Here is a 22404-nt window from a genome sequence, read left to right on the forward strand (position 1 = left end):
TCCTCCGTCGGAAATTCTCGGAGACCGCTGGGTGCCAGCGGAGAATCACCGGCCGTGACCCAGTGATTGACAGCCAAGGCTGCGAATGGTGGTGCGGGTAGGTAAAATCATGTATATATACACAAATGTGATTTTGCGCACCCGTGCTGCCCTGTACCAGTATTTCTGCTATAGGGCAGCGCAGAAGCAGTTAATCAACAGTTCCTACAATATTGGAACAACACATTTTTCTCTCTGGAGAAAATCAAATCCAGATACGGTCTGCTTGAGTTTTAGTGAACTCCCGCAGTGTACTTTTTCAAAATTTGAGGAATATTTTAAGCTTTGAAAATATCAGCTATACCTTAAAATAAATTTTGGATAAAAGAACAAATCATATTTTCTCCAGTTTTAATTTAACTGCACAGTAAACATTTCAAAATAAACATTGTCATGGGGCAAAGGTAGGCAGTTTACAGTTTTATAAGGATTGGTGATACCAGTGCACATTTCACAGAATTAATAGAAAACTCCCAAGAGGTTCCAAAAAGCTGCTAGTTTTACAGGTCCTTTGCAAGGCCACTATGAATGTATCTGGAAAATGGAGTTTACAAATTTATAATAAATAGACCGTTCCATTTTTAACAAGATGGATATTCATGATAGAGGACTGGATCAAAATCTTCCTATTTCATAACTGTGACAACTGAAACCTATATAAAAAAAATAAAAAAACAAAATAAAATCCTTAACATTTGCACACCAATTAGCTGATTGATATTTTTACTTGCAGTTAGCAAAAACGTTATTTTATGGTAAGCACTACAACAATAATTCAATGTCTGATGTAACTTTCACAAGTTTACAACCATGCTATTCTATATTTTTGTTATCGTACTAACTATAGATTTGTAGTTTGCACACTATATGGTATCCTCTTTATTTCAGCCTACCTGCTGAACAACTGTTGACATCAAATATCAACCACACATGGAATGCATTGATAATTCATATGTAATTTCTTAAGTTTGGTCCTCTAAATGCATAATGTTATGTGCAAGGGAATTCAAATTCTAAATAATTATCAGATTGTAGAGAGCATGTGTTTTTTCACTGTTACATTGGAGAATCAGATTGAAATAGATCTTGGTTAAATTTAGTTTTCATCTGCCTTTGCTGGTCTAAAGTTACCCGTTAGGTCTCATTAACATGAAGCATACTATAGCGTACACCCATATAAGGGCCAATTTACCTGCACAGGGATGCAAAGATGTTCTGTGCATCTCTGCGCAGGAAGACCCATTAATGTCAACTGGGATGCATGGACACAGCCACTACTCCCAATTTGGCATCTATGCAAATGTAGGTGCATGGCCGTGAATACAGACAGTTTGGGGTTTATTTACTAAAGTTGGAGAGTCCAAAATCAGACTCCCTTCTGCATAGAAACCAATCAGCTTCCAGGTTTCATTGCCAAAGCTTCATTGAACAAGCTGAGGTTAGAAGCTGATTGGTTTCTATGCAGAAGGGAGTCTGATTTTGGACTCTCCAGCTTTAGTAAATAAACCCCTTTGTGTTCTGGGCCGTGCATCTACACCCACACAGATGTCTAATTGGGAGCAGCAGCTGTGTTTGTGTGGCCGCTGGGTTCAAAATTACATCAATGGGACTGCCTGCACTGCAATGCAAGGAACCACTGTGCATCCCTGTATGGGTAAACAAGGCCCTGACAAGGGCAGCTGCTGTAGTATGCATTTATTTGTATGGAGATAGACATATCTTTCTCTGTGTGCATTTGGTATATTTACACTGCAAAATAATTCCATTTGTCAATTTAAATCGAGGTGATTGTAGCCGTATTAGTGCATTTGCGACAGAAACAATTGAGTACTGTCCGTGATACTTTTTTTATTTGCACTAACATACAATTTTGAGGACAAGCTTTCGGGGAGTGTCCCCTTCTTCAAGGTCTAAGCAGTACTATTACAAATCACAAAGTTTAAGCAGAATGTTAAAAGGGATTGAGAAAAAAAAGGGCTACAGATAAGATACATCAAAAGCGAGGGGGGGAGGGGGGGGAGGGGGGATACTACACTCACACAGAGGGGGTCAAGCTTTAGCTAATAGATAGTCATAAAGCTGTCGGATAATGGTTGAGGAATCCCATGTCCAAATTAAGGCCGTTATCTTTAGTGTCAAATAGAATTATCATTCTTAGTTCAAATGTTTTTCTTTCCTGGATGGATTTGAATTTTCCTTTCAGAACTAAAACATTGAGGTCTTCCATATTGTGGCCTGGTTGTGTGAAATAAGTCATAAAATATGCAGCGCTCATAAATTAGGTCTCAAGATCCACAGGAACCTATTAGCATATAATTGTTCTAAATATACCATTAAATATAAAGCATATAGAATTGGTGACTTCTATGGTGCATCCCCGGTTAGGGAACCGGAACAAAGTTCGTGACGCTTGTGTTGGACAAGCTGAAAGAAGTTTGCACTAACCAGATATCTCAGCACATGGAGCATGGAGTAATTAAGACCTACTCCTGGTACTCTGAAAGAAAGCCACTGGAAAGGATGATGTCATCTAATCTCTCGCCACTAGATGTCATGTTCCCAGAACAGCAGGATGATGATTCCAAAAATGCACATCAGCCAGTAAGGAGATGAATCCAGCAAGCCAGCCAGCATCACACAGGAGACCAAGAGGAACCAGGCACCTTCAAAAAGCCCAGGCTCCCTCCAATAAAGAGAGCCACAGGCCAGAAGCTTTGATAGTGTAGTATTGCATTTAATAGGTGGTAATTCAAAATGACAAGAAAAACAACACTTACAAAATTGGTCACAGGAACAAGGGGCAGCTAAAGGATATGTCCAGACAGTAGGGGGGCACCTCCCTGACGCGTTTCGTGTCAACACACGTTTTCAAAGGGGGTGCATTGCAGGGAAATTGATCGTTTTTATATTCCGCAGTACGCACCGGTGACGTCATTGCGGTAAAGCCGCGCATGCGCAGTACGCACATACGGCGGCCATTTTCTTGAAGAACAGTGCAGATGGACAACAGAAGGTGAAACCCATACTAAGGGATGCAGATGGAGACAGTCTAATCTGTGGAGCCATTACTATGCAGTGAGGCAAACGAGGAATGCTAACCTTATGTGCAAAGTATATATCGTTATTAAACATGGGAAAACAACCATATAAACAGCCTCTGTAGACATGGCTCACAAAAAGACTATATAGGGACATAGGTTAATATGTGTATATGTAATTACGATGGGAACTATTCGGACAGGTATTCAACCTGGTGAATGAGTATATAGGCATAACGCAGGAACATAGGGTGAATAGTTGTCAAAAAAGCCCGTCATATATGCAGCATGACCATGCATATTAAACGTTCTCATACTGCGCCATATGTACCTAGGTATTGTATGCAATGACAAACTGTGGAGTCATACCACTAAAATATAACAGATAAACGTCTAAAATTACAAAAACGCATGTGACCACAGTACATGCATAAAGTGAAAAGCATATGTTTAAATAACAATGAACAATAAAGGGGACATTAATAGGAGTGTGAATAAATTAAAATCCACATGGTAAAAACGCATCCGAAGGCCGTGGGCACAACAGATATAACATATGCGGATTGCAGTTGTAAAAATGTTACAATAATAAAAGGTATTTAATATAATGATAAAAGCAATAAAAAGCAATAAAGGCAATATAAGAACAATGGAAAACATAATAAGAACATTTATAAAAAACATTATAAAAAACATTATAAGAAACAGCTAAACCTCACAAGAAAAAACGAACTGACGGCAACGCATGTCATAAAAATTTAGCTTAAAATAGAAGTTATGATAAATGCAGATTAACTAGTGTCAATAAAACAATTTATATCCAACTCAATGTTAAGGCCTAAAGGTGATGATGTACGTAATAAATAGATCCATTTTGTTTCTAACCTAGAGACTGCTCTACGTTTATGGACTCCTCTCCAATGCTTATGGACCATGTCAATGCCAATAAACTTGAGTGAATGAGGATCCTGATTATGTTGTTCGCGAAAGTGCATAGATAAAGAGTGTTCTTTGAAACCCTTCTTTATATTTTTGAGATGTTCACGTAGCCGATCCCTTAGTCTCCTGGTAGTTCTGCCAACGTACTGTTTACCGCAGGAACATTCAAGCAGATAAACAACATGGAGACTGTTACATGTGATAGTAGAGTCTATCGTGTATTGTTTGCCAGTAGAGCGAGAACAAAAGGTAAAAATGGGCGATTTATGGACGCCATTACAAACACATAACATGCATCGGTTGCATGGGAAGAAACCTTTACGATTAAAAAACGTAATCTGTCTCGGTGGATTTACCACATTTGGAGCGAGTTTATTCCTCAAAGAGGAAGCTCTTCTATAAGTTATTTCTGGTAGATCAGGTAGCGAGCTACCTAGTACTGGATCACTTTTGAGGATAGACCAGTGTTTACGAATGATCTTAGCAACATCTTTGTACTGGGCAGAGAAATTAGTGATAAAGGGACAGAACCTGTTATCATTATTTATATTTTTATTTTGTTGTCCAGTAGAAAGGAGCAGCTCTCTATTGGTGTTCTCAACATTATTGATTTCTGTCTGCAGAGTATTATCATTGTAGCCTTTTTCCACAAACCTCTTTTTAAGGATATTAGATTGTTGGATAAAATCCTCAACATTATCGCAATTACGACGAACCCTCAGGAATTGACCCCTAGGTATGTTGTTCAACCATCTAGGGAGGTGACAGCTATTAGTTGGAATAAAGCTGTTTCGGTCAGTCTGTTTAAAAAAAGTTTTGGTAGATAGCCCTGTACCGTTATTAAAAATGTTTAAATCTAAGAAGTTAATTTCTTGGAAATCATATTGGAAGGTCAATTGGATGTTATTAGTGTTGTAATTCAAGGTTGTGAAAAAATTGGTCAGTGAGAATTCATCCCCATCCCATAGTAAGAAGATATCATCGATATATCGACAATATAAACACAGATGTGGCCAATCCCTGGAGTAGATGATCTCTTCCTCCCAATAAGCCATAAATAGATTAGCAAGGCTCGGCGCAAACTTTGCCCCCATTGCAACTCCAGTAATCTGAAGGTAATATTTATTGCTGAAAAAGAAGTAATTATGGCACATAGCAAATTTGAGGAGATCTAGTATGAAACATTTCTGTAATGGGGGTATGTCCACAGCACCTTTCAAGTAGTGATCCACTGCTTGGAGACCATCCTCATGTTTTATGTTGCTGTAAAGGGCGGAAACATCCGCAGTTACTAGATAAGTGGGTTTGGTCAATCTGATGTCCTTAATAATAGATAGCAATTGCTTTGAATCTCTTAAAAAGGCTGGGGTATTTATTACCAACGGTTGAAGGAAACCGTCTATATACTCTCCCACCCGTGCACAAAGCGACCCTATACCGCTTACTATAGGACGGCCTGGGGGGTTGACTGGATCCTTATGAATCTTGGGAAGACAATAAATTACAGGCAGCTTGGGAGCCATGGGACATAAATAGTCCTTCTCTTTTTTGCTTAAAATTCCAGTTTCATACCCTGTCTTAATCAAAGATTTTAATTCTTTTTTATAGGCACATAGCGGGTTGCTATTAAGAAGTCTGTAGGTTTCTTTGTCTTCCAAGATATTATTTACTAGTGTAAGGTAGTCGGGTCTATTCATTACAACTACCCCTCCTCCCTTATCGGCGGGTCTCACTACTAGGTCTTTTTCTTCTAGCAAATTTTTGATAGTGCTATCAATGTGTGACTGGTCGTGGTATTTTTTGACTTTGGTTTTACCGAGGTCATTTAGAACCATATTTTTGAAAATTGTAATATGGGAATGTGCAGGAGGGTTAAAAAGGGAGGCATTTTTAAGGTTTGAAGATTTGTAATTAACCTTTGCAGTTGAAGTAATGTCACTCTTAATGGGGTTATTGATGAAATGTCTTTTTATTGCCAATTTTCTAGTAAACTTGTGCACATCTATGAATGTACCAAACTTGTACCAAAGTCAAAAAATACCACGACCAGTCACACATTGATAGCACTATCAAAAATTTGCTAGAAGAAAAAGACCTAGTAGTGAGACCCGCCGATAAGGGAGGAGGGGTAGTTGTAATGAATAGACCCGACTACCTTACACTAGTAAATAATATCTTGGAAGACAAAGAAACCTACAGACTTCTTAATAGCAACCCGCTATGTGCCTATAAAAAAGAATTAAAATCTTTGATTAAGACAGGGTATGAAACTGGAATTTTAAGCAAAAAAGAGAAGGACTATTTATGTCCCATGGCTCCCAAGCTGCCTGTAATTTATTGTCTTCCCAAGATTCATAAGGATCCAGTCAACCCCCCAGGCCGTCCTATAGTAAGCGGTATAGGGTCGCTTTGTGCACGGGTGGGAGAGTATATAGACGGTTTCCTTCAACCGTTGGTAATAAATACCCCAGCCTTTTTAAGAGATTCAAAGCAATTGCTATCTATTATTAAGGACATCAGATTGACCAAACCCACTTATCTAGTAACTGCGGATGTTTCCGCCCTTTACAGCAACATAAAACATGAGGATGGTCTCCAAGCAGTGGATCACTACTTGAAAGGTGCTGTGGACATACCCCCATTACAGAAATGTTTCATACTAGATCTCCTCAAATTTGCTATGTGCCATAATTACTTCTTTTTCAGCAATAAATATTACCTTCAGATTACTGGAGTTGCAATGGGGGCAAAGTTTGCGCCGAGCCTTGCTAATCTATTTATGGCTTATTGGGAGGAAGAGATCATCTACTCCAGGGATTGGCCACATCTGTGTTTATATTGTCGATATATCGATGATATCTTCTTACTATGGGATGGGGATGAATTCTCACTGACCAATTTTTTCACAACCTTGAATTACAACACTAATAACATCCAATTGACCTTCCAATATGATTTCCAAGAAATTAACTTCTTAGATTTAAACATTTTTAATAACGGTACAGGGCTATCTACCAAAACTTTTTTTAAACAGACTGACCGAAACAGCTTTATTCCAACTAATAGCTGTCACCTCCCTAGATGGTTGAACAACATACCTAGGGGTCAATTCCTGAGGGTTCGTCGTAATTGCGATAATGTTGAGGATTTTATCCAACAATCTAATATCCTTAAAAAGAGGTTTGTGGAAAAAGGCTACAATGATAATACTCTGCAGACAGAAATCAATAATGTTGAGAACACCAATAGAGAGCTGCTCCTTTCTACTGGACAACAAAATAAAAATATAAATAATGATAACAGGTTCTGTCCCTTTATCACTAATTTCTCTGCCCAGTACAAAGATGTTGCTAAGATCATTCGTAAACACTGGTCTATCCTCAAAAGTGATCCAGTACTAGGTAGCTCGCTACCTGATCTACCAGAAATAACTTATAGAAGAGCTTCCTCTTTGAGGAATAAACTCGCTCCAAATGTGGTAAATCCACCGAGACAGATTACGTTTTTTAATCGTAAAGGTTTCTTCCCATGCAACCGATGCATGTTATGTGTTTGTAATGGCGTCCATAAATCGCCCATTTTTACCTTTTGTTCTCGCTCTACTGGCAAACAATACACGATAGACTCTACTATCACATGTAACAGTCTCCATGTTGTTTATCTGCTTGAATGTTCCTGCGGTAAACAGTACGTTGGCAGAACTACCAGGAGACTAAGGGATCGGCTACGTGAACATCTCAAAAATATAAAGAAGGGTTTCAAAGAACACTCTTTATCTATGCACTTTCGCGAACAACATAATCAGGATCCTCATTCACTCAAGTTTATTGGCATTGACATGGTCCATAAGCATTGGAGAGGAGTCCATAAACGTAGAGCAGTCTCTAGGTTAGAAACAAAATGGATCTATTTATTACGTACATCATCACCTTTAGGCCTTAACATTGAGTTGGATATAAATTGTTTTATTGACACTAGTTAATCTGCATTTATCATAACTTCTATTTTAAGCTAAATTTTTATGACATGCGTTGCCGTCAGTTCGTTTTTTCTTGTGAGGTTTGGCTGTTTCTTATAATGTTTTTTATAAATGTTCTTATTATGTTTTCCATTGTTCTTATATTGCCTTTATTGCTTTTTATTGCTTTTATCATTATATTAAATACCTTTATTATTGTAACATTTTTACAACTGCAATCCGCATATGTTATATCTGTTGTGCCCACGGCTTTCGGATGCGTTTTTACCATGTGGATTTTAATTTATTCACACTCCTATTAATGTCCCCTTTATTGTTCATTGTTATTTAAACATATGCTTTTCACTTTATGCATGTACTGTGGTCACATGCGTTTTTGTAATTTTAGACGTTTATCTGTTATATTTTAGTGGTATGACTCCACAGTTTGTCATTGCATGCAATACCTAGGTACATATGGCGCAGTATGAGAACGTTTAATATGCATGGTCATGCTGCATATATGACGGGCTTTTTTGACAACTATTCACCCTATGTTCCTGCGTTATGCCTATATACTCATTCACCAGGTTGAATACCTGTCCGAATAGTTCCCATCGTAATTACATATACACATATTAACCTATGTCCCTATATAGTCTTTTTGTGAGCCATGTCTACAGAGGCTGTTTATATGGTTGTTTTCCCATGTTTAATAACGATATATACTTTGCACATAAGGTTAGCATTCCTCGTTTGCCTCACTGCATAGTAATGGCTCCACAGATTAGACTGTCTCCATCTGCATCCCTTAGTATGGGTTTCACCTTCTGTTGTCCATCTGCACTGTTCTTCAAGAAAATGGCCGCCGTATGTGCGTACTGCGCATGCGCGGCTTTACCGCAATGACGTCACCGGTGCGTACTGCGCATGCGCACCGCGGAATATAAAAACGATCAATTTCCCTGCAATGCACCCCCTTTGAAAACGTGTGTTGACACGAAACGCGTCAATGAGGTGCCCCCCTACTGTCTGGACATATCCTTTAGCTGCCCCTTGTTCCTGTGACCAATTTTGTAAGTGTTGTTTTTCTTGTCATTTTGAATTACCACCTATTAAATGCAATACTACACTATCAAAGCTTCTGGCCTGTGGCTCTCTTTATTGGAGGGAGCCTGGGCTTTTTGAAGGTGCCTGGTTCCTCTTGGTCTCCTGTGTGATGCTGGCTGGCTTGCTGGATTCATCTCCTTACTGGCTGATGTGCATTTTTGGAATCATCATCCTGCTGTTCTGGGAACATGACATCTAGTGGCGAGAGATTAGATGACATCATCCTTTCCAGTGGCTTTCTTTCAGAGTACCAGGAGTAGGTCTTAATTACTCCATGCTCCATGTGCTGAGATATCTGGTTAGTGCAAACTTCTTTCAGCTTGTCCAACACAAGAGTCACGAACTTTGTTCCGGTTCCCTAACCGGGGATGCACCATAGAAGTCACCAATTCTATATGCTTTATATTTAATGGTATATTTAGAACAATTATATGCTAATAGGTTCCTGTGGATCTTGAGACCTAATTTATGAGCGCTGCATATTTTATGACTTATTATCCGAAGTTTCTTGAGGTTTACTTTCTATGCTAGCAGCTTAACTAATCATCTTTGTAATCCATATACTCATTCATCTGTATAATTATTAGACACCTAGCGCTGTTTCTTTCCAATTTTATATGGTTGTGTGAAATGGTGTCCTACAGGTGTGCAGAGGTCATCTTCTTTATGTTCCTTGATGGTATGTCTGTGCAAATTCATCCTTGTTTGCAACTTCTGTCCTGTTTCTCCAACATAAGATCCTTTGCTGCATTTTCTGCACTGGATAAGGTACACAACATTACTGGAGGTGCAGCTGTATGATCCGGAAATATTGAAGATCCCTTTTGAGTGTCTGACACTTTTTGATGGATTGATTTGGTTGCACAGTTTGCAGCGTTTCTTATTGCAGGGTTTGGCTCCATTATTTGTGACATCATAATCAGAAGGAAGTTTCCTACTGATTAGTTTATTTCTGAGGTTGGGGGGTTGTCTGAAAACCAGTATTGGGGGTTGCTGGAATATTTCTTTCAGAGTTCCATCCTCTGTTATGATGGGTTGTAAATCTTTGATTATTTTTCTTATTCCTTCTAGTGTTGGGTTGTATGTGGTTACTAGAGGTACACGGTTGTTTGTTTTTTTCTCTTTGTACTGAAGTAGATTTTCTCTTCGGGTCCTCAAGGCTGTGTTTATGCTGGTGTTGATAGTTTTGTCCTTGTAACCCTTCTTATGGAAGGCGTCTGCTAGTGTCCCAAGATGTTTACCTCTGTCTCTTGGGTCAGAACATATTCGGTGGTATCTAGTGGGCTGACTGTGTATGATGGCACGTTTCGTGTGTTGGGGGTGGAAGCTGGAACTGTGGAGGTATTTGCATCTGTCAGTGGGTTTCCTGTATATTGAGGTGTGAAGCGTATCATCCCTGATGTATACTGTGGTGTCTAGGAAGTTGACGTGTGTGTTTGAGTATTCCATTTTTAGTTTTGATGGATGAAAAGCGTTCATCAATGAGTAAAATGGTTTTAGATTTTCTTCACCTTCTGTCCATATGATGAAAATATCATCAATATAGCGAAAGTATCTGTATGGTTTTTGTTCCATGCTGTTCAGGAATTGTTCTTCCATGTCAGCCATAAATACATTTCCATATTGGGGTGCCATTTTACTTCCCATCGCAGTGCCCATACATTGAAGATAGATGTCTTTATTGAAAGCAAAGTAGTTGTGTGTGTAAGTATAAATTCAATGAGCTGTGTAACATCCTCAGCAGTGTATTTGTTGTTTGGTGAGGATGATAAGGATCTGTGACATGCAGCTAATCCATCCTTGTGAGGGATATTACTATACAGGGATACTACATCCATAGTCACTAGAAGTGTATTAGATGGTAATTGCTGTATGTTGTTGATCTTGTTCAGAAAGTCAGTTGTGTCTTGCAGGAAACTAGCCGTATTCATGACTAACGGTTTTAAAATTTTTTCTACAAAGCCTGAGATTTGTTCGGTGAGTGAATTCATACCTGTTATGATGGATCTGCCTGGATTTCCTGGCTTGTGGACTTTGGGCAGCATGTAGAAGTCCCCGATTTCTGGATGATCCGGAATCGCATTTATAAGTTCTGAATGTAGGTGGGCTGGAAGTGTTTTAATGAGACCTTTTAATTGCTTTGTAAAGTCCTGGGTAGGATCATAATCCAGTTTTTTTATAGTAAGTGGCATTTTCCAGCTGCCTCTGGCCTTCTTGTATGTATTTGTTTGTATCCATCACAACAACTGCTCCCCTTGTCCGCTGGTTTGATGGTGATGGCCTGATTGTTGCGCAAATCGTGTATAGCCCTTCGCTCTAGTGGTGAAAGATTGTACAGAATTTTCTTTTGCTGGGTGGATATCAGGGATGTAGCTCGCAATCTGAAGCTATCAATATAGGTGTCCAGTTTGGGGTTGCGTCCTTGTGGAGGTGTGAAGCAGCTGTTCGGGGACTTCTACATGCTGCCCAAAGTCCACAAGCCTGGAAATCCAGGCAGACCCATCATAACAGGTATGAATACACTCACCGAACAAATCTCAGGCTTTGTAGAAAAATTTTTAAAACCGTTAGTCATGAATACGGCTAGTTTCCTGCAAGACACAACTGACTTTCTGAACAAGATCAACAACATACAGCAATTACCATCTAATACACTTCTAGTGACTATGGATGTAGTATCCCTGTATAGTAATATTCCTCACAAGGATGGATTAGCTGCATGTCACAGATCCTTATCATCCTCACCAAACAACAAATACACTGCTGAGGATGTTACACAGCTCATTGAATTCATACTTACACACACAACTACTTTGCTTTCAATAAAGACATCTATCTTCAATGTATGGGCACTGCGATGGGAAGTAAAATGGCACCCCAATATGGAAATGTATTTATGGCTGACATGGAGGAACAATTCCTGAACAGCATGGAACAAAAACCATACAGATACTTTCGCTATATTGATGATATTTTCATCATATGGACAGAAGGTGAAGAAAATCTAAAACAATTTTACTCATTGATGAACACTTTTCATCCATCAATAAAACTAAAAATGGAATACTCAAACACACATGTCAACTTCCTAGACACCACAGTATACATCAGGGATGATACGCTTCACACCTCAATATACAGGAAACCCACTGACAGATGCAAATACCTCCACAGTTCCAGCTTCCACCCCCAACACACGAAACTGCCATCATACACAGTCAGGCCATTAGATACCACCGAATATGTTCTGACCCAAGAGACAGAGATAAACATCTCGGGACACTAGCAGACGCCTTCCATAAGAAGGGTTACAAGGACAAAACTATCAACACCAGCATAAACACAGCCTTGAGGACCCGAAGAGAAAATCTACTTCAGTACAAAGAGAAAAAAAACAAACAACCGTGTACCTCTAGTAACCACATACAACCCAACACTAGAAGGAATAAGAAAAATAATCAAAGATTTACAACCCATCATAACAGAGGATGGAACTCTGAAAGAAATATTCCAGCAACCCCCAATACTGGCCTTCAGACAACCCCCCAACCTCAGAAATAAACTAATCAGTAGGAAACTTCCTTCTGATTATGATGTCACAAATAATGGAACCAAACCCTGCAATAAGAAACGCTGCAAACTGTGCAACCAAATCAATCCATCAAAAAGTGTCAGACACTCAAAAGGAATCTTCAATATTTCCGGATCATACAGCTGCACCTCCAGTAATGTTGTGTACCTTATCCAGTGCAGAAAATGCAGCAAAGAATCTTATGTTGGAGAAACAGGACAGAAGTTGCAAACAAGGATGAATTTGCACAGACATACCATCAAGGAACATAAAGAAGATGACCTCTGCACACCTGTAGGACACCATTTCTCACAACCAGGCCACAATATGGAAGACCTCAATATTTTAGTTCTGAAAGGAAAATTCAAATCCATCCAGGAAAGAAAAACATTTGAACTAAGAATGATAATTCTATTTGACACTAAAGATAACGGCCTTAATTTGGACATGGGATTCCTCAACCATTATCCGACAGCTTTATGACTATCTATTAGCTAAAGCTTGACCCCCTCTGTGTGAGTGTAGTATTCCCCCCCCCTCCCCCCCTCGCTTTTGATGTATCTTATCTGTAGCCCTTTTTTTTTTTTTTTCTCAATCCCTTTTAACATTCTGCTTAAACTTTGCGATTTGTAATAGTACTGCTTAGACCTTGAAGAAGGGGACATACCCTGAAAACTTGTCCTCAAAATTGTATGTTAGTGCAAATAAAAAAAGTATCACGGACAGTACTCAATTGTTTCTGTCAATTTAAATCGAAACTACTTCTAATGTTAGGTTATCAAGCAGCACCATAGTGTTTATTTATGTGCATTAGAAATTAATTTTCTCACCTCATTCAAGATTTTTCCAAGAGTCTCCTGGCTCTGGATAGACTTCCTGTAGCCGGAAAACAAACTAATGTTAAAGAGCAAATCAAACATCATTACTTGTGCTCATTGGTCTATTTAATGCCTAATTATTACCTGGACATTGACTGCAGTTACAGTCTTATTTTACTTTTCTACTGTATTTCGATATATGTTGTGACTGAAGTGGACTACATTTATGTTCAGTTTTCTGTAACTTACTATACAATTTTATAAAAGAAAACAAGTGCTTAGTTGAAAGAAAGAATTAAACATTTTTGGTTCTAAATAAAAAAAATACTTGGCAGTGGTGTGGAAAGGTTTTAAAAAACTACTTGTCCAGGGACTAAATTGGTGTACCAATTTATTTGCCCCTCATGACAATCTACTTGTCCCGATAAAATAAAATTTTAACCAAAACCGTATTTAAATCTGAAGTTCTTTTTAAAGACAAAACAAAACAAAAAAAAAAGAAGAAGGGGCTTTATGACGAATTTAAAGATTTAATATTTTTAATATTGCGCTGTTCATCTCTTCCTCATCTCCCTGCCTGTCTCCAGCACCGCACCCGGGGACTAGCAGTGCGGAGAGATCTTGCAGTGTAATAAGCACCAACTGGGTGCTCGCCAGGAAAGGGGTATGTCGGGCTTATCCTTTATCCCTTTTGCTGCCAGAGCCATTTTTGTGTTCTTTGCACACTTTTAAAAAATTATTTTAGGCCTGAAGATTACACAAACCCCTCCCAAACATTATATATTTTTTGAAAGCATAGACCCTAGAGAATAAAATAGTGGTATTTCAAATTCTTTATGTCACACAATATTACCACAAAGGTCTAAGAAACACAACATTTCAGTATAAAATATACACTATACAGGCATACCTGGGTTTACGAATTTAATTCATTCTGCAGGACTTTTCGTATAGCAAAAAAATTTGTAAACTCCCATAGGAATGCATTGAAAACCAATTAATCCGTTCTGGAGGTCAGTAAAAAGTAAACGCTACTAAAATACCACATGAGTTATTTATCAAGTCATGCGGTATTTTAGCAGTGACAACCATGTGTTAATGTTTCAGCTGTCAGCGGGCTTCCCCACTGACAGCTGAATGTAAAAGAAAGAATTGCTGGCAATTAAAAAAAAATGGCGTGGTGGAAGGGGGGTCTGCGGGCAGGGGGCTTATCGGAATCTGGAAGCACCTCCCCATGTTGAGGGCATGTGGACTGGTGTGGTTCATGAGGGGGGAGCGCTCGCTCATTCCTCCCCCCCTTCCTGATCTGCCGGGCTGCATGCTCGTAGAAGGGTCTGGAATCGATCTTGGAGGGACCCCCACACCATTTTTTTTTCTAATTTTGGTGTGGGGGTTCCCCTCAAAACCCATACCAGACCCAAAGGGCTTGGTATAAATGGAGGGGGGACCCCACGCCCTGGTTTTATTTATTATGGTGCTGGTTTTTAAATGTAATTACAGCTTCTTTTTTTTTCTTCACTATAGCTCAGAGATTCAGCTGTCACTTTCCCCCCAGCTAAAAGAAAGAACGTTTCCTTTTAGTTTCTTAAAGAAACAAAGTTTCCTTTAGCTCTGGGGAAAGTGACAGCTAATTCTGTGAGCTATAGTGAAGAAAAAAAAAAGCTGGCAATGGCATTTAAAAATCCACATACACTTCGTATTGCGAAAAACATTTGTAAACAGAGGCATTATTTTCAATGGATTTTTATTTGTAAACCGAAAATTACGTTAACCGAGGCGTTCGTAAACCGAGGTACACCTGTATTGCAAAGCACATGAACTTTAATGGCATCCCAGTCTTAGTCTGCAGGGATAAATATTGAGTTGGCCCACCCTTTACAGCTATAACAGCTTCAACTCTTCTGAGAAGACTGTCCACAAGGTTTAGGAGTGTGTCTTTATGGACCTTGCTTTGTACACTGGCGTGCATTCATGTTGGAACAGGAAGGGGCTATCCCCAAACTTTTCAAAGTTGGGAGCGTGAAATTCTTCAAAATGTCTTGGTATGCTGATGCCTTAAGAGTTCCCTTCACTGGAACTAAGAGGCCAAGACAAACCCCTGAAGAACAACCCCACACAATAATCCCCCCTCCACCAACCTTTACACTTGGCACAATGCAGTCAAGCAAGCACCATTCTCCTGGTAAATCGCCAAACCCAGACACGTCCATCGGCTTGCCAGGTCGAAGCGTAATTCGTCACTCCAGAGAACACATCTCCACTGCTCTTGAGTCAAGTGGCGGCGTGCTTTACACCACTGCATCCGAGGCCTTGTATTGCACTAGGTGAAGTTAGGCTTGCATGCAGCTGCTCAGTCATGGAAACCCATTCCATTAAGCTCTCTACGCACTGTTGTTGTGCTAATCTGAAGGCCACACAAAGTTTGGAAGTCTTTAGCTATTGACTCTGCAGACAGTTGGCGACTTCTGTGCACTGTAGCATACCCTGACCGCGCTCTTTAATTTTACATGGTCTACCACTTTGTGGCTGAGTTGCTATTGTTCCCAGTTGCTTCCACTTTGTTATAATACCACTAACAGTTGACCATGGAATAATTCCTAGCAAGGAAATTTCATGGATGGACTTATTGCACAGGTGGTAACCTATCACGGTACCACACTTGAATTAACTGAGCTCCTGAGAGTGACCCATTCTTTCACAAATGTTTGTAGAAGCAGTCTACATACCTAGGTGCTTGATTTTATACACCTGTGGCCATGGAGTTGATTGGAACACTTGAATCCAATGATTTGGAGGGCTGGCCCAATACTTTTGACAATATAGTGTACTTTAAGGTAATTTTAGGGTACAAAAAAAATGGAATCCAATTTTTTTGTAAAATATAAAATATGAGGTATAAATAGCTATTTAACATGTCAAACCTTAAAATTGTGTGCACTCGTGAAATGGAGACAAACTTTAGTACCCTATATTTTCTATAGGTGACACTTTTAAAGCTCCTTATAGGTCATCAGTATAGTGTTACGGAGGAGGTCTTGTGCTAGAATTATTTCTCTCATTCTGGCATGCGTGGCGATATGTAACATGTGTACCACGATCAACGTTTTCATGCATAGGCGCCCCAGCGTGTGCGCTTACATTGGTATGTGCATATATGTGGGGGGGGGGGCTCAATTTTTTTTGTGAACATGAACATGGGACAAAAAGTCCCCTATGTAATGATTTTTGGTGACAGGTTCTCATTTGAGACATCCAGGGTCTAGAAAGGATAACTCACTTGTACTCCACTGGATGTAATGCAATGCACACTGCACTGCATTACATTCTTTCCTGGCCTCGATGGCCAGGAAATCTGTCAGCGTGGACCCGGAAGTGACATCACAAAATCACTTCTTGGTCAGGACAAGAAGGGGAGGGGAGCGGACGTGTCTGCTCTCCTCCCTCCCCTATACCCGCACCTGCTGAATCAGTCCCAGGCCCGCAGATGGGCAAGCAGAGCTCGGGAGACAGGCAGGGGGATGGAGGCTAGCACTGTAGTGGGCTGTGTGGCAGCAATCAGGTGGCAGCACAGTCGCCCAAATGCTTCCACCTGACAGGTGAGCCATGGGCATGCATAAGTGTTTCATGCATCCCCATGCAGGATGTCCCATACATGTCAAATGGGATACAGCAGCTGCACTGACACAGCCATTGCTCCCAATATGTGTGGGGCCATGCACCCGCACAGATGTCATACTAGGCGAAGTGGCTGCATCCCAATAGACATGAACAAGACTACCTGTGCATCCCTGTGTGGGTAAACACGGCAAACACTGGGAAGTATGCTGTAGTATGCCTATGTGAATGAGGCCTTCTTACTCTATTTTTAAGACATCAAAGGCTGTAGGGCATTAGGTCTGGCCCTGGTGCATATATAGGAAAAAAAAAACACCCCTTCATAGATGGGAAGAACTGGGATGCTGGAAAATATGTTACACCAGCTTGTACAGTACTTTCCCAAGCTAAGACAAAAGGAACTCCAGGACAGCGGTTATCCACAGCTGCATGGATTTGCAAACCTGGTGCATAGAATCTATGCTGGGGTGAAAATGAGAAGCACTATGCTGGTACACCGTGTACCTTCTGTATGTTTCAACAGTAAACATTTTTAAGTTCACATTTAATATATTTAAAATGGAAGGTAGCTCCATTTGGTACATTAGGTTCATGCATGTTACTAACAGCTGTACTGATGTGAACACTGTAATTACCTCTCCATCTTGGTAGATATGGATACAGAGAAGTCACATTCCTGATTAGGTAAATACGTGGAAGGCACAATGATGTATTGCCCAGGAGAAAGGTCACACATCATGGACACTTCATGTGAGTAACTGTGTGGTACACAACTGGCACGTGGCTCTTGTACAAAAGGTGAAAGGCTGCTGTCAGGGGGAACCTACAGATGGATTACAAACGTAGCATTTTAAAATGTCCTACAGTGATTTCAACTACAAAATCAGAGAAAATACTATAAATTTATAACAGGACCATATTTTTCCATTGATCAAGCATTAATGTAATTTTATATTAAATTTATTTATTATAGAAAACATGAATAGGAAATGCATCACTCTACAAAGAGGCAAAGGTTTAGAATCACATACCAAATAGGACTAGCAATTCAAAAACACAACAAAATTAGGTTATAGAAAAAATATGCCTATTATCCCACTAAATAGAGGGAAAAAAAGTTGCCAAAGAGGCCATCAACTAAATTATTGTGAAATTAACAACAAATCAGAGTACATATAAACCAGGCACTAAAGCTCACATTACCTTTAAAGTGATTGTAAAAGTTGATGATTTTTTTTTTTTAACAAACATGTCATACTTACCTGCTTTATGCAGTGGTTTTGCACAGAGCAGCCCTGATTTTTTTTATGTCGTGACCGGCACAGCTTTAATCAGTGCTGTACTGACACAGATTCATACGACAGCAGAGTACTAGGAACTCCTTCCTCAGAAATTCCCCTGAGGACAGGAAAGCCCTGGGAAACATCATGCAATCATTCAATAATGAAAATGGTTCTAAAAAGTTGTTTTTTTTACCTTGATGCATTCTCTGTGGCCACGCCGCGCTGTGTGTGTCAATGGACAGAGCACAAGTGCCCCCATGGCAAGTGGATCTGGTGGGGTGAGGAACCAGTAGTGCTAGCTGGGGACCCCGGAAGAGGAAGATTGGGGCTGCTCTGTGCAAAACCACTTCACAGAAAAGGTAAGTATGACATGTTTGTGGTTTTAAAAAAATAAATATATTTTACAATCATTTTAAATACAGTGGCATAATTTTTATCACAGAATGGATGATGGCAATTAAACTTTGTATGTTTAGTATTACTTATGTTGCTTTAAACAATACTTACCATGTACACATGGAACCCTATTGCATGGCAGTGTTTTCCCTGACAGTGTTGCTTTAGTGTCACCCTCACCAGTCTGGCTTTACTGGGCACTATAAAAGGGATGGTTGGATTAAGGCAGTAAGATGGAAAATTCCTGCTGCCTCCGGCATTAACATCCTTCTTCCACTGGCCTTTTACTTCTCGGTTCTCCCAAGTTCCTTTTACATCATCTTCACTTATGTTTACCAGTGGCTGACGGGAGGTTATTTCACTGTAGGTTGCAAACATCAAAATGTTTAAGAAAATCTCAGCTAAATCTCCAGCACATTCATAATCAACATCTGTGTAATACACAAATGTGCTTTCCACTTTGACTGTTTTGAGACACTAAAGAAAGCAAAGCCCTACTCATTCTAATGGATGGGGAAAAAAAGAGGGTAAGGAGATAGAGAAAAGCAATCACTTGAATTTAACATGTAAAAAAGGACTCTCTTATGCCAAGTGATCTCAGCAAAGTTATGGTCAATACACATGGAAGGATACCACAGGCTCTACATTGCATTCTACATTATATGTACAAATGAAACATAAAATGCAGGAGCAATGTAAAGTACTTACTATGATATCCTATGAAGAGCAACTACTGCTCACGGTTATAAATAATGCTCAGGAGAAAAATTATGATACACATGACAAGCAACAGTGGTCACTATCCTCACCTTGAGAAAAAAAGAACGTTACGAAGAATGTTACTCTGCAACTTTATTTGCAGGTCATGTTCCTGACAGGTAGAGTAAAAAAGTGCAGAAACCATAGATAGAGCGCACAATCAATTTACCATGATTGTCGGCTAGTGGCCATAATGCATTATCTTCCTGAAACACCTAAATCACTAGATTGCGCTGGCAATCATAAAAAATAAAAACATATTAGACACATTACAGGGACTATGTGATGGCTGTCCGAATGCTGAGAATGCAATTTTTTTATACACATACTCCATAAGTATGGTACAAAAAGGTACTAGGTAGGTAGATTTTAAAATGGAACAAATGACAGCAAAAAAAAAAAAAGTACACTTTTCACCTATTGTAACACTTCTTTTTTTGTTTTGTTGTGTTTGTCTACATAGGAAAATAAAATGTATGCAAGGCAATGTCACCAAAAAAGCCTTGTTTGTCTTGGAAGAGTAAAACATACACTGCTTTGTTATCTTAAGTAATGACAAAATTATTGCTCAATCAATAGGCCCATGAAAAATTTAAAAATTGATGTGATCCATAGGCAGTGTACAGGTGTGAGAGCTGAAACTGTTAGTCTAGCCATGTTTATAGTCATGTATAGTTTGGCTTTTGATTAACCATGGAGATATTTAAGTTTTTAACTGCATGTAAACTAGATTTTGGCAGTGACAGTGGTAAATGGAATATATAGTTTAAAAAGACGTAACCTGAGGGCAATTGGTCCACTAGAAAGGACACGCAACAAGAAGTCCCCCTCTGTGTCCCTGAGGAAGGTGCTGGGTATAACCAGGTAATATCCAGGAGACAGCTCACAACGCAGGTGAAGCTGTCTATCATAGGAATGTGAGGAGGTGCCAGCTACAACAGGCGACAGTATGGTTTTCTGCAAGTTAAAACGACGTTTTTCCACCTACAGAGAAAATTACATATTTCCATAAATGTACAAACTGCTAAGTAATTTAATAAGATAGGTATATCAAACATAAAAATACAGATAACTGTTAAAACCTATTGCAAACATATATACAGGTTAAACTGAATGATCTGGCTACTTTAACATCAAACAATCCTCAAGCTGTCTAACCATCAGCAAAGCCCATATCCCAGCAGACCTGAACATCTTTGCAAAGGATAGACAGCCAGGACTTTCATACAGTATTTGGTGAAATGTAGCAACTCAGCTCCTAAGGCAAAGCCTGGGATTGATTGGAAGATAAGATGCTTTGACAAGCAACTTTAAACTTGCAAGCAAAGTCTCAGGGCTTTTGGATGTATATTTTACTTCTATTTCTGATTCATTGGTCAAACCTGAGGACACTAAATCCTGCCTCGAAGCCCCCCTGACCACCTCCCCCTCCTCCTTTTCCATCCCTTCCTACACACTCCCTCTTCTATTCCATTTCTCTTTACTCCTCTCAGATTTTCTATTGCCTTTGGATAGTCCGTTTTACCCTATTATTGGCCACGTGGTACTGCTGCTACTGGCAGTTACCATTGTTTTATCAGTTGAAACGCTTTACTTATGCTTTTGTTTGTAAGGCTGACAAACCTCTTTTACAGTTATACTTCTTCAATCTCAATGCAGAAGCTTTTCTATTATGTTAATTTTTTTGTATACTGGACTAAAACGATTAAAAAACATTGAAGTAGAAAACATTCCTCTGGTGGAACAGGGACAAGAGCTGCTGAACAGAAGCTAGGACATCCACCCACCGCAATGAGAAGAGACAAGTTTGACGTTATGAAGCGAAGAGAAGGCAGAGTGCAAAATTACAGTTTGTAGCCCCTAGAAATGACACACTGGACCTATGTGTCTGACATTTTCTGCAGCCAGGATGCCAACAGACATCCCCCCCACACACTTTTAGAAGTTGGGGGGTCCCATTACTGGGAAGAGATCTTGGATGCAGCCCTGGTTGGTTTTAAGGGTCAATGTCTTATTGTGAAAGTTCATTCCCAACTTAAACTTTGCATTGGAGAACTTGAAGGGATGAAAGGGAACCTTTGTAACCTCAGGATTAGAAGCTTTATGGATATAGGTGCAAACACTCCTTTCTGTGGAAGGAGAGTACTCTTACCCCCTGTGATCTCCTTTATGCATTTATCCAATAGGGGGCCAAACAGGTGTTCTCCTTCAAAGGGTAACTGATCAAGGCACTTCTTGCATGGGCAGGGGTGGACTGACAACTCATTGGGCCCCCGGGCAATAGGGGATTATTTATGGGGCCCTTGTTTCCTCGCGTGCACTCAAACCACACCCAAAAAATCCTATGAAAAAGGAACCAGGGGCATCTCATGGGGCCCACTACTGAACCCGGGCCCTCGGGCAGTGTCCGAGTTTCCAAATGGTCAGAAAGCCCCTGTGCATGGGCGCTCAGCTGGCCAGCACTTAAACCAGAGCCCTCTACATGTGGATGGAGAGAAAACTGACCTCGGGGATTTGACAAAGTTTATCTGCTATACACCAAGGAAAAGAGCTTCAATGAGAGCCTCTAACTTCTTGTCTACCAGATCTTTAACAAAGGATTATCATCTACAGGGTCACGAGGGTTAAGTTAAGATGCAAAATGGCAGGACCTACCACAGGAAGCACCCGAGAGAGAGAGAGCAAACTAAGGCAATTTGGGAGTGGGAGGGGTTATATGGGGGTGTCCCTGCAGCAGCTTTTTCGGGCAAGCATCTAATCATCTGAAAGTAGCTGCATATAGCCCAATCATAATGATTAAAGAGTCTGTGTCCTGCAATGTATAGCTATAAAAATACCTTGCAGTTATACTCTTATGGAAATATTGTATTTGAAATTA

The 22404-nt window shown here is 39.8% G+C and overlaps 1 protein-coding gene across 1 annotated transcript in view; it reads right to left on the reverse strand.

Annotated features, from left to right (window-relative positions):
* Nucleotides 1-373: 373 nt before the first annotated feature.
* Nucleotides 374-22404, reverse strand: part of CAPN10 (calpain 10) — a 40112-nt gene continuing 18081 nt past the window's right edge. The window contains exons 8-12 of the mRNA XM_089685457.1: nt 20308-20510; nt 18879-19128; nt 17724-17911; nt 13486-13531; nt 374-692 (exon numbers count right to left, since the gene is read on the reverse strand). Coding sequence (XP_089541583.1) covers nt 666-692; nt 13486-13531; nt 17724-17911; nt 18879-19128; nt 20308-20510 — 714 coding nt within the window. The 3' untranslated portion in view covers nt 374-665. The remainder of the gene's footprint in view (nt 693-13485; nt 13532-17723; nt 17912-18878; nt 19129-20307; nt 20511-22404) is intronic.

Source organism: Staurois parvus, unplaced genomic scaffold (genome assembly GCF_062004578.1).
Source record: "Staurois parvus isolate SC_StPar_1 unplaced genomic scaffold, SC_StPar_1.0 ptg000376l, whole genome shotgun sequence".
Lineage (NCBI taxonomy): Eukaryota > Metazoa > Chordata > Amphibia > Anura > Ranidae > Staurois > Staurois parvus.